General features: G+C 38.8%; 1 protein-coding gene across 1 annotated transcript in view; it reads right to left on the reverse strand.

The window, feature by feature from the left end:
- elapor1 (endosome-lysosome associated apoptosis and autophagy regulator 1) overlaps positions 1–13,323 on the reverse strand; it is an 18,246-nt gene continuing 4,923 nt past the window's right edge. The window contains exons 3-23 of the mRNA XM_042491215.1: positions 12,823–12,943; positions 12,488–12,668; positions 11,893–12,040; positions 11,720–11,800; positions 11,499–11,604; positions 11,240–11,389; positions 9,903–9,991; positions 9,540–9,717; positions 8,829–8,957; positions 8,207–8,297; positions 7,629–7,734; positions 7,404–7,541; positions 6,141–6,404; positions 5,052–5,228; positions 4,822–4,972; positions 3,122–3,215; positions 2,817–2,918; positions 2,481–2,607; positions 1,941–2,119; positions 1,636–1,801; positions 1–1,556 (exon numbers count right to left, since the gene is read on the reverse strand). Coding sequence (XP_042347149.1) covers positions 1,470–1,556; positions 1,636–1,801; positions 1,941–2,119; positions 2,481–2,607; positions 2,817–2,918; positions 3,122–3,215; positions 4,822–4,972; positions 5,052–5,228; positions 6,141–6,404; positions 7,404–7,541; positions 7,629–7,734; positions 8,207–8,297; positions 8,829–8,957; positions 9,540–9,717; positions 9,903–9,991; positions 11,240–11,389; positions 11,499–11,604; positions 11,720–11,800; positions 11,893–12,040; positions 12,488–12,668; positions 12,823–12,943 — 2,865 coding nt within the window. The 3' untranslated portion in view covers positions 1–1,469. The remainder of the gene's footprint in view (positions 1,557–1,635; positions 1,802–1,940; positions 2,120–2,480; positions 2,608–2,816; positions 2,919–3,121; positions 3,216–4,821; positions 4,973–5,051; positions 5,229–6,140; positions 6,405–7,403; positions 7,542–7,628; positions 7,735–8,206; positions 8,298–8,828; positions 8,958–9,539; positions 9,718–9,902; positions 9,992–11,239; positions 11,390–11,498; positions 11,605–11,719; positions 11,801–11,892; positions 12,041–12,487; positions 12,669–12,822; positions 12,944–13,323) is intronic.

Raw genomic sequence — 13,323 nt, forward strand, 5'->3', positions numbered from 1 at the left:
TGTTTATTAAGATGCTTTAATGGTGGCACAGTGGCAGAAAAACAAGTAGGCCTAAAAAAACAACAACAACCGATTATAATTATAAAGTTAATCATTCAAAAACGTATTCATGTAAAAGTACAAAACTATTATCAGCTAAATTAACTTCAGGTGTAAAAAGTTTTTAAAAAATTACTCACAATGCTGCACAATGGCCCTCAGCGTTACATTATTTTAAGGTATATTAATGGGTAACTATTACAAATTGGGTTTTTTTTTTATTCGATCAAGGTGTGTATAATCAATACTGGGGCTGAAAGTGGGAATATTGTTGTTTAATATAATGTTGGGTTTTTTACCCTTAAAATTAATTTAAAGAAAAGGAGTTAGGATTTGGTAAGTATTCACTTCCTCCTACTCCTGAAATATACTTATGTTGTTTACTGTATTTTCTGTCTAGTAGTAGTAGTAGTAGTATCAGTAGTGAAATGGAGGTGTTTCAGTGCAGTATGTATGATGGGAAATTTAAGATGTATTCTGTGAATAAAAGGTTTATTCTTCAAGGGAAACTTTCAGAAAAGAGATAAGATTTTTGTTTTATATGTTGTAATGTTGTTTTGCCCTGTTTAACTTAGGAATCATGTCATTTAGAGTCAACAGTATTCGGTTGAATATTTAAAACAGCTATTACATGTGAGTTAAAATTCACTTTTCTAATTTTCTTAACTAAACTAACAACTGGAACAATTACTTTTTATATAGGGGTATTTTTTCTTCCAAAGCACACGTAAAAAAAAACATCTCAACATATAAAGCAGCAATGTAAAAGTATTATATAATGCATGTGATGTGAAGAAATGTATTTAGTTATTTTCATGCTTTAGAAAATTATCTTACAAGAGGCACTTGAAGGCAGCATTAGAGGATATTTTCCAGAGATGGACATTTGTTTTTATTATAGAAAATTATTTTACTTCACAATAGGGCAACACTATGGCATGACTTTAGGGGCGGCAGAAAAGGTTATGCAAAGCTGGAGAAAATATAATTATAGGTATTGTGGAAAAACATTATAAGACTGAACTGGATGTGTGGTCTCATAAAAAACAGGATAGCCTAATAAAAACAAATTTAAAGAATTAAATAGAAAAAGAAGGAAATACACATTCACAGTTATGTAAAATGTACACAGTCTCACACATCTACAACAATTGTAACTTAATCCATACTATGATGTTGAATGTCCCCAATATGGAGACTTTCTATTGTAGTATTAGGTTTGGCAGCCTAACATATGACAAATAATACTTCATATTTTTCACTTTTTTCATTATTTTAAAAGGCCCTCAGTAAGCCTGTGTTGTTTTCTAATAAATAAAATGCATTTAAACACAAATTTCTGTTTTCTGTGACTCTGCCTTATGGAGCTGTTTGTCTCAGGTTAACCACGTCCTCTGCGCTCAGGTGGACGGATCTGCTCATCCTCTGAATTAAGCATCATCAGAGTCTTCCTCCTCTATTTGATGGCGTGAAGATGACGATTTTAGTGGAACTGAGTCAAATCCATCTGATGTCCTCTGAAAACACAATGACAATAACGTAAAGCTTAAGAAGCTTATTTGTAGCTCAATATTTGTAAATGGAGGGGTCACTGACCTCTCGTGAGTAGGATTTAATTTTGGTGAAGAAAGATTTCTTGGTGAGGTCCATGAGCTCGTCCTCTGCATCCTCTCCCTCCATTATTGCACAGCTGTCTGCAGTGGGCAGCTCACAGTCATTACCTCCAGAGCTCATCATCAGCTTAGAGTACTTATACTGCAACCTGCAGACAGGCAGCAACAGAAAATAACATGTTGTCAATATACAGTCTTTTCACACTGCTATCTTTGGTTTTAGCTTTAGTTTCATTTACTAGTATTACATAAGTACACAGAAAGAAATGTGAAGATCTTGAGTCTCACTTGCGTGTCTTCTTCCAGAAATAGCAGCTGATACTGATGAGCAGCACAGCAGCAATCGTTCCCAAGGAAACACCAAAATTGAGCCAGAAATCCAGAGTCACACATGCACTGACTATTTGTGCCGGTAGTGACTCTCCTCCGTAACACTGCAATGGTTGCTGCCACACATACGTGGTTCTCTAAAACACACACACACACACACACACACACACACACACACACACACAAAGTCAGATCTGCCTTGGTCACATATTCAGTAATGTCTTCAGTCCGTTTGTAGTCCAAGTAATAGTACTGCCACATTTGAATGGCAGGTTAACCCTTTTAAACCTGGATCAACCTCAGATCTCTTGTGTTGCGTTCAGATGTTTTTACCAAGTATTTTAACCTCTGAAACCTGAGCAAATTGGTTTGGTTTAATTTGAAAGCATGGAACAAAAGGCAATGTGCAACTTTTAAGTATTTATCTCCACACAACACCAGTCTGTGATGGACCTGTGACCTGTGATGGATTGTGGGGTGGAGATTAAAAAACACTACCTGTATTCCCTGGACACAAGCGCTGACGATCTCTCTGTAGTGGTCTTTGGTGCAGAGTGGACATGCATGCTGGCTCTGCCACAGAAAGTGGAAAGTACAACCATCACAAGTCCCCTCTGAACAGTTACTGTGGAGAACAACACAAATAAGAGGGATTATTACAATCTTTACATGACAGAAAACATCTCCAAGGTGTCACTCTGTCCACATCTGAGATTCTTCGAGCTCAGTGTGGGACGTGTTAGAGAAAAATATGGCAGGAGGTGTGTAATATCAAAAGCTATCCAAACAGCTCTTGTAACGTTAAAAGTTGAGCTCGGTCTCAGTGATGGATACCTTGGCAGTGTGATGTGGTCTTTAGCAGTCACTGTGGGGTTACATCGCAGTCGGACGGTGGCCGACCTGCCTTGTTTACAAGCCTGAGTCGTCTCACTGGACCTGGAAACAAGAATGACAAACATAAAGGTCTGAACTTCAACTCTCTGATATAAAGCACTTCACTGTTTTGATTCAGTATAAGATTTCTTAAATAAAAAAGCAATAAAACTTCCAGCATGAAGGATTTACTCTTAAAAATACAAAGCAGCAAGCATCACTATAGGTGAATGAAACGAAAATGAAAAATTTTGGATTTTATGTACTTGTAATAGAAGATGACATCTGGCAGGCCAGACGAAGCAGGGAACAACCAATCTGGAGAGGAGATGCTGCTCAGCTTTGTGTCAGTGGTCACACCTTCAGAGGAGAAAAAGACAATATTTCTCTGATTGTGACAAGCGGTGTAAACCTCTGGATCCAACCTTTTTTGCTGGCAACCCCATTAAACCTTTGAAGCCAGAGCAAATTGGTTTGATTTCTTACAAAAACATGGGGAGAAGGCAAAAAGCATCTCACCAAAACATGACTCAAAAATTAGCATTACCTAAAAATAAGCACAAAAAAGGAAAAACAAAAACAAAATGACCACAAAAAGTGCTAATATATATATATATATATATATATATATATATATATATATATATATATATACATACACACACTCTCTTTTTTTCCCTGTCACATAACTTTAAATAAATTTGATATTTAGATTTGATATTTTCCCCCCTGTTCCTAAAATATTTTTCTGACCCTCTTCTCCTTTTTCCAACTATTTTTTAAGGTAATTTTCTTGTCACCTTTTTCTAAACTCTTGAAATTTGTGGGACATTTCTAGCCAAGCTGGTCAATGCATTTACCCAAAACAATTTGCTCAAAGCATCACATAGATTGTGAAAGGTGTCTGAGCGCAGCACAAGAAAACTGATGTTCATCTGGGTTTCAAAGGGTTAAGTAATACAAATTTGACTCTTTATCACAGAATGCAGTGAGATCCAAAAAAAAATTGATTTGTTTATAAATTAGCCTGCACAATTTCATTGTTTTGTGTCAGTGATCAAGTTCAGGCCTCATCTCTGTGTATTATACATTTATATATTTTTTATATATATAGCGCCTTATTTCTCCAAAGGGGGATTTAGGAGAAATAGATCAAATAAGAAGGTGATTTATTTCAAATAAAGGCTATTGTTAGCAACAAATACTAATGCCAATGTTGAGCAGGGCTTCTGTTTACAATGTTCACCATGTTAGATTTGTGTGCTGGCGTGCTAACATTTGCTCAGTACAGAGTTCCCCTGAGGTTAGAGGAACAACAGTAGTTGGCCATAAACCAAAGCGATGACTCGTGGTCGTGCAAATGGAAAAGTCAGAGGATCACCAAAACCATTAGAAATCATCCTCTAGAAACCATGAACGTCTGTACAAAATGTCATGCTAATCTCTCTCAACAGTTGTTGAGGCATTTCAGTCCACAAACTGCTATAAAAGGAAATATTAGAGAAATAATTTAGAAGATAATTTTTTGAGCAATAACAATCAAACAACCTCTTAGATTCAGTCACAGTTTAGCTATGATCCCACATACCAGAAGACTAAACATACAATATAAATAGCAATGTGTGTCCCCTTAATTAACATCAGACATGAGATTATGCTCCCATGATTATTTAATATAATTACAATCAAGGTGACGTTTTGAGCCACATGCTCTTCATCAGACGAGCATGTGGCTTAAACATTAACTCAGTGGCGGGAGCATAATCTCCTGTGCGGTCTTTGTGTTTTCTTCTCTTATATTATCTTTTTGTCCGGCACCTAGCCTTTCATTGTCTGGATATGTGTGCTTTTGTGAAATTTAGATATCAGGCATCTTAACACACGATTCTGCAAATAACTAAACTTAGGAAAATTCTAAATATCCTTTCCTTTACAGCAGTAGATGGCTGCAGGATTGAGTCCGTACCAATGAGTGAGTCACCAATGATGAAAGGCTGGGCGGACACCACGCTCTGACTCCTGATCTCAGAGGGAACCACAGTGGACTGACAGACGTATCCTTTGACTGCTTTCCCGCTCTCTGTAACATTGTCCACACACTTTGCCTGTACTCGGCCCTGTAAGAGAAACCCAGCAGGTTTAACATCAAACTAAATTTTTACAAAACAAAAAGCCATTGGTATCACAGCTTCTCACCTCTTTCCCACACAGACCCAAATTAAAGCGATGGAAATATCTCAGGCCTTTGTTGGTGAAGCGGGGGCTGCTGTGGAAGCCGGTGACGTTGACCAGAGGGGAGAAGTCATAGTGCAGGAGGGCGCCTCCACTCGTCTGCACGTCCAACGCACAGTCACTGAGACAAGCTGTGTAAGCCTGGAGGGTGGAGAGGTACATTTTATGTTTACAGTGGGTGGAATAATCTCATGTACCAGCTGTGGGTAGTCAAGTCAACTGGAAATGTCGATATCAGCCGGAATATGGAGACTTGTAAACTCTTTATTTTGTCTGCGGTTACAATAGAGGGCATCCTGACAGTGAATCTTAAGAATATATGGTATTGGTGTTTTTAAAACCGTGTTTTGTTGTGTTTAGAATTAGATGTGTTAAGGCGATATAATGCGGGTCAATATAAAGTTGGAAAATAATATAAAATGAGGCAAATAAAAGGGTAAATAGAAGACAAACATTAATTCTGCTAATCAACTAAAAAATTCAAAACCAAATATGACAAAAATGCTGTCTGCATAAGAATGTCTCATCTTTGGCTAAATTAAGAAAGAAAGCTATTGCATAATAAAAGAAATAAACACTTTTGAGTTTTATATGGATATAGACATTAATATAAGTAGTGCAAGGCCATTTTAAATATGCTGAGGTCATAACACCAAATTCCCCAGTGCACGTTTTGTGAAAATTTCCTGATTTTATTTTATTTTTCAATTTTTTTTTAACATTTAACTGACAAATTATATATTTTTTGTGTTGTGCTATTTTATTTTATTTATTTATTTTTATATATATATATATATATATATATATATATATGTATGTAGAGAGAGAGAGAGAGAGAAGTGTAACAATTTGAAAAGATCCTTTAAAAAACCCAAATTTGTGAGTATTTGTAGAATGTAAACTCATCTCAGGTCGTTAAAGCCCCCAAAATCCCAGAAACAACCCAAAGGACCTGTGTGTCCTAAACAGATCTGCAGACATTTATACAGTAGTAGATTCAGTCAGGCATTAGTGTTTAGAGTTCTTCAGTGCAAAGGATTTTGTTCCCGTCACCTTGTTTCTCTTTGTGTTTGGTCCACACTGAACACAAGCAGCCTCTCCGATTGGCTGTTCGGGCTTGATGAAGGTGTTGGTCGGGCAGCTCACACACACTCCTGTCCCATTGACCATGTAGTGTCCCGGTGGGCAGGGAACACAGGCGGAGTCAGCCGTAGCAGAGCCCAGGGCACAGCGGCGACACTCAGAGGCCACGCCTCCGATCACATTGGTGATGTGGATAGAGAAGATCTTTGCAGAATCAGCGCCGTATTTCCTCTCCTGAGGGAGGAGAAGAACAAGGCGTCATTCACCACCTTCTCCTCAGATCTCATATTGTGGTTCATGTAAAATAGTCATTCTTTTTTTTTTTTTTTCAAAATTGACACACATCCCCAGACTGTCTCTAGAGTTCAGTGCAATAACTAGAGGCAAACTCGCTCTCAGCACTAAAACACACCACTAAGTAGCAAACATAAACATAATGCTACAGCAGTCCATCATAGCAAACTCGAGTGAAAATTTAAAATGTTTACAGACATCATTTGTCAATGAATACCCAGTATTTGTTGCTAAATTTGGTGATTCATCTTCTTGCATTCTTGCAAATCTAATGGATGTGACAGACTTCCTCATACATGTAAACCTAACTCTTAGCATGCTGTTTTCACATTTACTGTCAGAGATAACCAGCAGCTTTTTATGGAAGCATAACTCATTCACTTCTGAAAAAATGCCCTGTTTTTCTTAATTAACAAGATTAGTATCTCATTGATTCAGAAAAAAGAACAGCACTTTTTTTCTTCCACATTATGCTTCTGTCAGGTTTCTCTTTGGTGAGACACAGCAGAGAACACAAAGAGAGAAATCAGAAGTCCAACCGACTGCCACTAAGTAAACTTAAAAAACAGAAGTTACAAAGTGATGTATAAAGGGAGAAAAGATAAAGAAGAAACAATGCAAGAGACAAGAGTAAAACTATATATGCATAGAATATATCGACATAAACACCGACACAAAGTGCACATACTAAAAGACACTAATGCTAAAACATACGGAGAGAACTTCAACTGCTGTAGCTGGCTTCGGCTGCGTTCTTTAAACGAGTATATTATTTGGAGCAAACCCTAAATGCTGCATGCTGCATATAACAATCTAGTTAGAAGAACGGACCAGTGTAATAATAAAATAAAATGTACTGACACTGAGGAACTTTATTCTTAGAGGGTGAAACTGTTGGAGGGAATAGTGTGGTATTTGTGGATGTGTGACTGCACTTACCACGTTAACTTCCTCTGTTCGTCGAAATGTCCACGTGAAGCTGGTGGTGCTGTTGCTCTGGATCAGGTAGGAGTACGACTGTTTGCTGTTGCTGCCTGTCCAGTGCTCCACCACATCATTATTCCACTGATTATAACCCTGCAGAGAAATACACTCACCTCACATATTTATATTTATATTAATTTAAAGCTTAATTTCTTTATAGGTGAAAACATTTCCACTCACAGCCAGGAAGAAAAATTTACAGTCTGCTGTGCACGTGGTCTTGAAGACGAAGGTTATGCGAGACAGTTCAGTCCTCTCACTGTCTGTGGCCACGGACTGAGGCAACCTGTGGAAACAAGGGACAGTTCATTCAATGTTTCCAACTGAGATTTATTTCATTTAAAGGATAAACTCCTTTGAAGGGACAGTTCAGGTCTTTTGAAGTTGGGTTGTGAGGGAAAGTTATCCATAGTTGGTCTGTTACATACAGGAGATGTCAGTTGGCTAACTGAAGATGTTAACTGCTCCCCGAACTGAACAGGCTGTCTGATGAAAAGGTTAAGAGGTGACATTACTCTCAACAGAGCACACACTTAAACTGATATTGATGTTTTTAGGTGGGACTTTTTTTAATTGGCTACAGCAGTACATTGTTCAGCTTCCGTTGTGGTACTCCTGCCTGCTTTTCCAAACTGTGCACATGCCGTCTGCCATCTACTATATGTAATACACTGACTATAGATACGTAACTTATGCAACAACTTATGCAACTTCGAAAAAAACAAACATATCCCTTTATGAGATATGTTTGACTTTACCTGTATCCAGGTACATTTAGTGTGAGCATCAGGTAGTCTGTGTCCTGATCTCCTGGGGCAGTGTAGACATACTCTCCAGCCACCTCCCATGCTGTCATCACAAAGAAAACAGCAAGAACCAGTGATGCCAACACAGAAACACACAGTGAGTCAGATGGAGATGTGCCATCATTAAATAACTCCATCATATTTATACTGTAAATAAGGATCAAAATTATCAGTAAAATGATCAGTAAGTCGAAAGATGTAAGTTAATTTTTGACCTGTTGAAATAGCAGTTTCACAAAATAATCTTACCATTTTGTGGACATTTTCACTTTTAACATTATTTCATAAAATGCTGGGGCTGTGTTGTTGGTTATTTTACAAGAGGTGCATCCTGTATATAACTCTTAGTCCTGATCTTACATTTTTTTTACCTCTGGATAATTGCTTTTAGGATGTTCACTTGTACTATTTGTGTCATGCTGTAACCTCTGGCTGTTTGGTAAATACAGTTTGTATGTCACTCTTCTGCTCTGTGCCTGAGAAAACTGAATTACTTGCTGTAATGATTATCATTCAGCTGCTGTGCTGTCTGACCTCTCCCTCTACACTGTGCTGCCTTAATAAAAGTTCTCACCCGTGCTGTGTTCGGAGTCGCTGAACTCTCTGCGGAAGATGGAGCTCTTCATGTTGCTCGGCATCGTGTTCCACCATTTGTATTCGAGACCCACCACTGGCTCCATGCCAACAGGGCACTTGGTACAGACTGTGAGTAAAATAATGTGTTATTATTACAAAGTATGCATGTGCTAAAACTAGAATTTTTGGCATGTGGTTGTATCCTCCGTGAACCAGTCTCGGTTACAATTTACATTCATGTCTTCAGTCTGGCAGCACAGAAGATCTTTACATTCAGCACAGTTTCACAGTGGACACCCAAGATTAGTGCCTCCTACTACTTCATGAGATATTGTGTTCATGGGAATAAGACGGATGCAAGGTCACAGCAACCTTGACCTTTGACCAAAAAAATCTGATCAGTTCATTCTTGAGTTCTGGCCTCTGCTATCTTTATTGCAGAAGCATAAAAATGGAAAGCAAAACAATCAGGAACCTTAAGTTTTTGATCATTTAAATTTTTTTTACATCTACCACTCAGCAGTCAAGAGGTCTTGTCAATTTCGGTGATTTTTAGAGTGACACTTTTGCTACTATGGGACTCTTTTAAGCACAAAGGTTGTAAATAAGCTTTTATCAAATATATTTAGTCTCAAATAATCAACATTTGTGGTGTGTGAAAGTCTGACGTGCACATATATGAGAGAGTATAAGTGTACTGATTCTGCACCTGTTCCGTTTGAGTAGGAACCTTCTTTGCAGGGTTCACAGGTGGAGGAGTTGGTGACAAAGAAACCCGGGTTACACGGAGGACAGGTTTGCTTCTCCCCTGATGCGGGCAGCTTCACGGCTCCTTGAACAGACTCACTGCAAATCTTTGGCTCGATCCACTTGTACATGAGCTGAGTCTGAGATGAACAGCAGGCAGGACATGAATACATGGAAGAAGCCACCAGATGCTCTGTGGCCCACACAATCAGCCCAGACAATCCATATTTAACAAAACCTAATAGCTACACCAGATGTCTGCTGTCTATTTTCAAGGTGAAATCTCTCTTTGTGTGTGTGTTCACCTCCACTGAACCAACATTACCTTTCCCTCAGAGTCGCATGGTGTGTGGGTGTAGAAGTAGTCACTGTTTGTGCACGCAGGTCTCTGCTTGCAGCTCCCTGAGCCAGCCTCTGGAAAAATAGAGCCGGACCAGGGAAAACACACAGCTCACTTTAAGATCCAGAGATAAGACAAACCTTACACACTTAAGCTGTAAATGCAGTATTTGCATGCAGACTGCCTTGCATGTGAGTGTGAAAACATGCAAATATGTAACAGTTAGTTCAGACATATCTACGAGTTGATATGGAAAACCTAGAGCGACATCACTTTTCATGTGCTGCTTTCAGAGGCCTTTCACAAGTACTGAAACCATCAACCCCTGAGCAAATTGGTCTGATTTCCTTCAAAAGAACATGGGTAACAACTTGGTAAGAATTGTTCCACAAATTGCAAGAAATTTGTAGATTTAGAAGAGGGAAAAACAATATATATAGTTATTATGATCACACACGTAAAATCATGTTACAGAATTCATATAATTTTTAAGCATTTTCCAGCTCATTTCTTTGTTTGTTTTTAATTTTTCATTTTTGTTTTTTGTTTTTCACCAGTTTTAAGGTAATTTCTTATACTTACGAAAAGACTAGCATGCGAGGAGAGAGAGAGGATCACCTCATCTGTTTGTCTGAGGAACAGCCGTGTCTGTAAGACATAAGCCTTAGGGTTTGGGTTTTTTTTTTTTTTTTTAAACTTTATTAACGTATGCATGTTACAGTGTCAGAATGGGTGGCGCTGCCGTTTAGGGTTTAGTTTAGATTCATGTTCAAGTTTAGTTTAGATCAGTGTTCTCTCTGCTGAACAGCCTCGTCCTGTCGCAGAAAAGATGGCCAAGCAAAAGGAATTTTTCAAAACAGAAGGCTTTAAAGAATGTATGATTGTAGGTATAATGAATCCTATTTAAAGTTTCAACAAATATCAGGAAAATTAATCTCTGATGCGATATCTACAGGAAATAATCTGCTCAAAATTCATCAGAATTGCTAATCTAACACAAATTTTCCGCAGTAGGCATTTGGGGTTTATTGTACACTTTACCAGTTGTTCTCTACTGTTATTGTTATGAATTTAATAAAATATTAAATATCCCTAAAATATGTCATCAATTTACTCAAGTCCCCGAAGGAAAAAGGCTGGGAACCACTGTACACAATCCAGCCACATACTAGGTTTTAACCTAGTCTTGTTAGAATATTTGTGTCATTGTCTTCTCCCCATGTTTTTGAAAGAAAGCAAGCCTATTTGCTCAGGTTTGAATGGGTTAAAGAGTATCCCAGTCAGTGATATAACTGGTGTTAGTAGACGTAAGAAATGCAAACCTGCATATTTGTCTGTTTCACACTGATGGCAAACTGTGGCCCCTTTGTTGGAGAAGGTGTCAGCGGGGCAGGGGGAACAGCGAGCAGATCCTGCCTTTGCACTGTGGGTGCCCGGTTTACAGTGAAAACACTCTGATGTGTAGGCCACCCCTGAAAGAAAACAAAAGCATCTTTCAACTTGTAATCATTAACAGGAAAAAGTTTGGCATGAGCAAACGTTCAAAACCACTGCACACGACACACAGCGGGGATAATCCACCTGAGATGGCGATGTTTCTTAACAGCACAGGTTTGATAGCGCTGCCCTCCGGAGTGTACACAGTGGTTCTCCAGTACAGCACATTGTTGCCGCTTTTCAGCTCAACCTGCACAGAGTGAAGGTGAAAATGAGAACAAAACAAATAAGAGCTCTTCTAATCTGAATTCTCCGGCAAATGACAAACAGCAACAGGTGTAATGAAGAGCTGTACTCCGACAAACCGCGTATTTGCTGAAGAAGCTCTCAGAGATCTTCATCCAGCGACTCTCAGTGTCTGTGGACTGACACTGGTCATTCTGAACCTGCAGGAGGAGTGAACCAGAGGTGAGTACACATCCACCTAAAAAAAAAAAACCATCTATGTCAACTCCAACAGTCACTTTAAAACACTTACAAAAAACTCAAAGTAAATGCTGTCGTCAGGGTAGAAATATTCAAAGGACACAGTTCCAGGTTTCTTCAGGCTCACAGCATACGACAGCGTCGCAGTGCACTCGTCTGTGTTTGAGGCTATGTAATCACCCTTCGGTGTCCAGGTCGAGCTAGAGAAACAGTAGCAGCACAAACACATTGATGAGCTTTTAGAAATCAGGGCTGGATGATATGGAGAAAATCAAGTACAACAATATTTTTGACTGAAAACCTCAATATCGGTACTGCAACAATACTGTAGACATGACTACTGGTGTTTTCACAAAATATTTATAACAAGGTTTTTTGATAAATAATCATCAGTAATATGGATTTAATGACAAAGTGGGTATAGGCAAATTATAAAACATTCAGAAAATGACGTCACTTCACTGTGATGCGGCCTCTAAAACAAGAAAAATACCACACTTTGGAGTTTAAATATAAAGACGATATCTAGTCTCATATTACTGTTATAATATCAACATACTGCCCAGCCCTCATTAAAACAGTGAGAGCTTTGACTGATCAGTAAAACCTGCTTCAAAAACAATAATACAAGTCAGGCATATACTGACTTAGAGCAATCTGTGTGGGAATCCCCGCCATTCGCAGTCACCCCGTGGGTGACAAAACCAGACGGCAGGCTGTCCCACTCGTCAAAGGCCACGCCAGTGCCCAGAGAATAGGTGCCTGCAGCACATTTCTGGCACTGCTGCGACTGCATGTCGAGGAACTCCCCTTCACTACAGGAGAAGGCTGCAAGAGGTAAAGAATGACACATTAGAAATATTTCATCTGGTCAACACTGCAAGGACAAGATAAGGCAACAAAATTTACACTTTAAATATGTGATACAGATTAAGAGAGTGCATAAAATATGTAAAAAGGGACATAAGAGTTGGACACTCACTGCACTGAGTGCCTTTGACTGGGTCTGGGAGGCCTGTGCATGTGTCGGCTTTGTTGGGAACTGCAACTCTCCATCGTGACCCGAGTACGTCACACTCTGTGTACTCAAAGTGATAATCTGACTGCAGGGAGGAAAACACAGTTGTTAGTTTCACACAGATGGATAATAATACACCACATGACCACCACACATACTAGATGTACATCAAATACATTATATCGATAATTTAAGTCAGCATGAATGAAAGGCTGCACAACATCAGGAAAATATGATGATAGGCGATTTTCTCCAAGATTTCCCCTTTTGGCACTTTGTGGACTAAAACGTCTCAACGGACTTTAAACAGATTGCCATTAAATCCTGCACAGACATTCATTGTTCCAAGAGGATGAATCCTAATGATGATGGTGATCCGCTGACTTTTCCACTTACATCACCATTTGCAAACACTTTGGTTAATGATAGAGCTGCACGATATAAGGAAAATTCGCAATAAAGTTG

The sequence above is a fragment of the Plectropomus leopardus genome, chromosome 8, assembly GCF_008729295.1.
Source record: "Plectropomus leopardus isolate mb chromosome 8, YSFRI_Pleo_2.0, whole genome shotgun sequence".
Classification (NCBI taxonomy): domain Eukaryota; kingdom Metazoa; phylum Chordata; class Actinopteri; order Perciformes; family Serranidae; genus Plectropomus; species Plectropomus leopardus.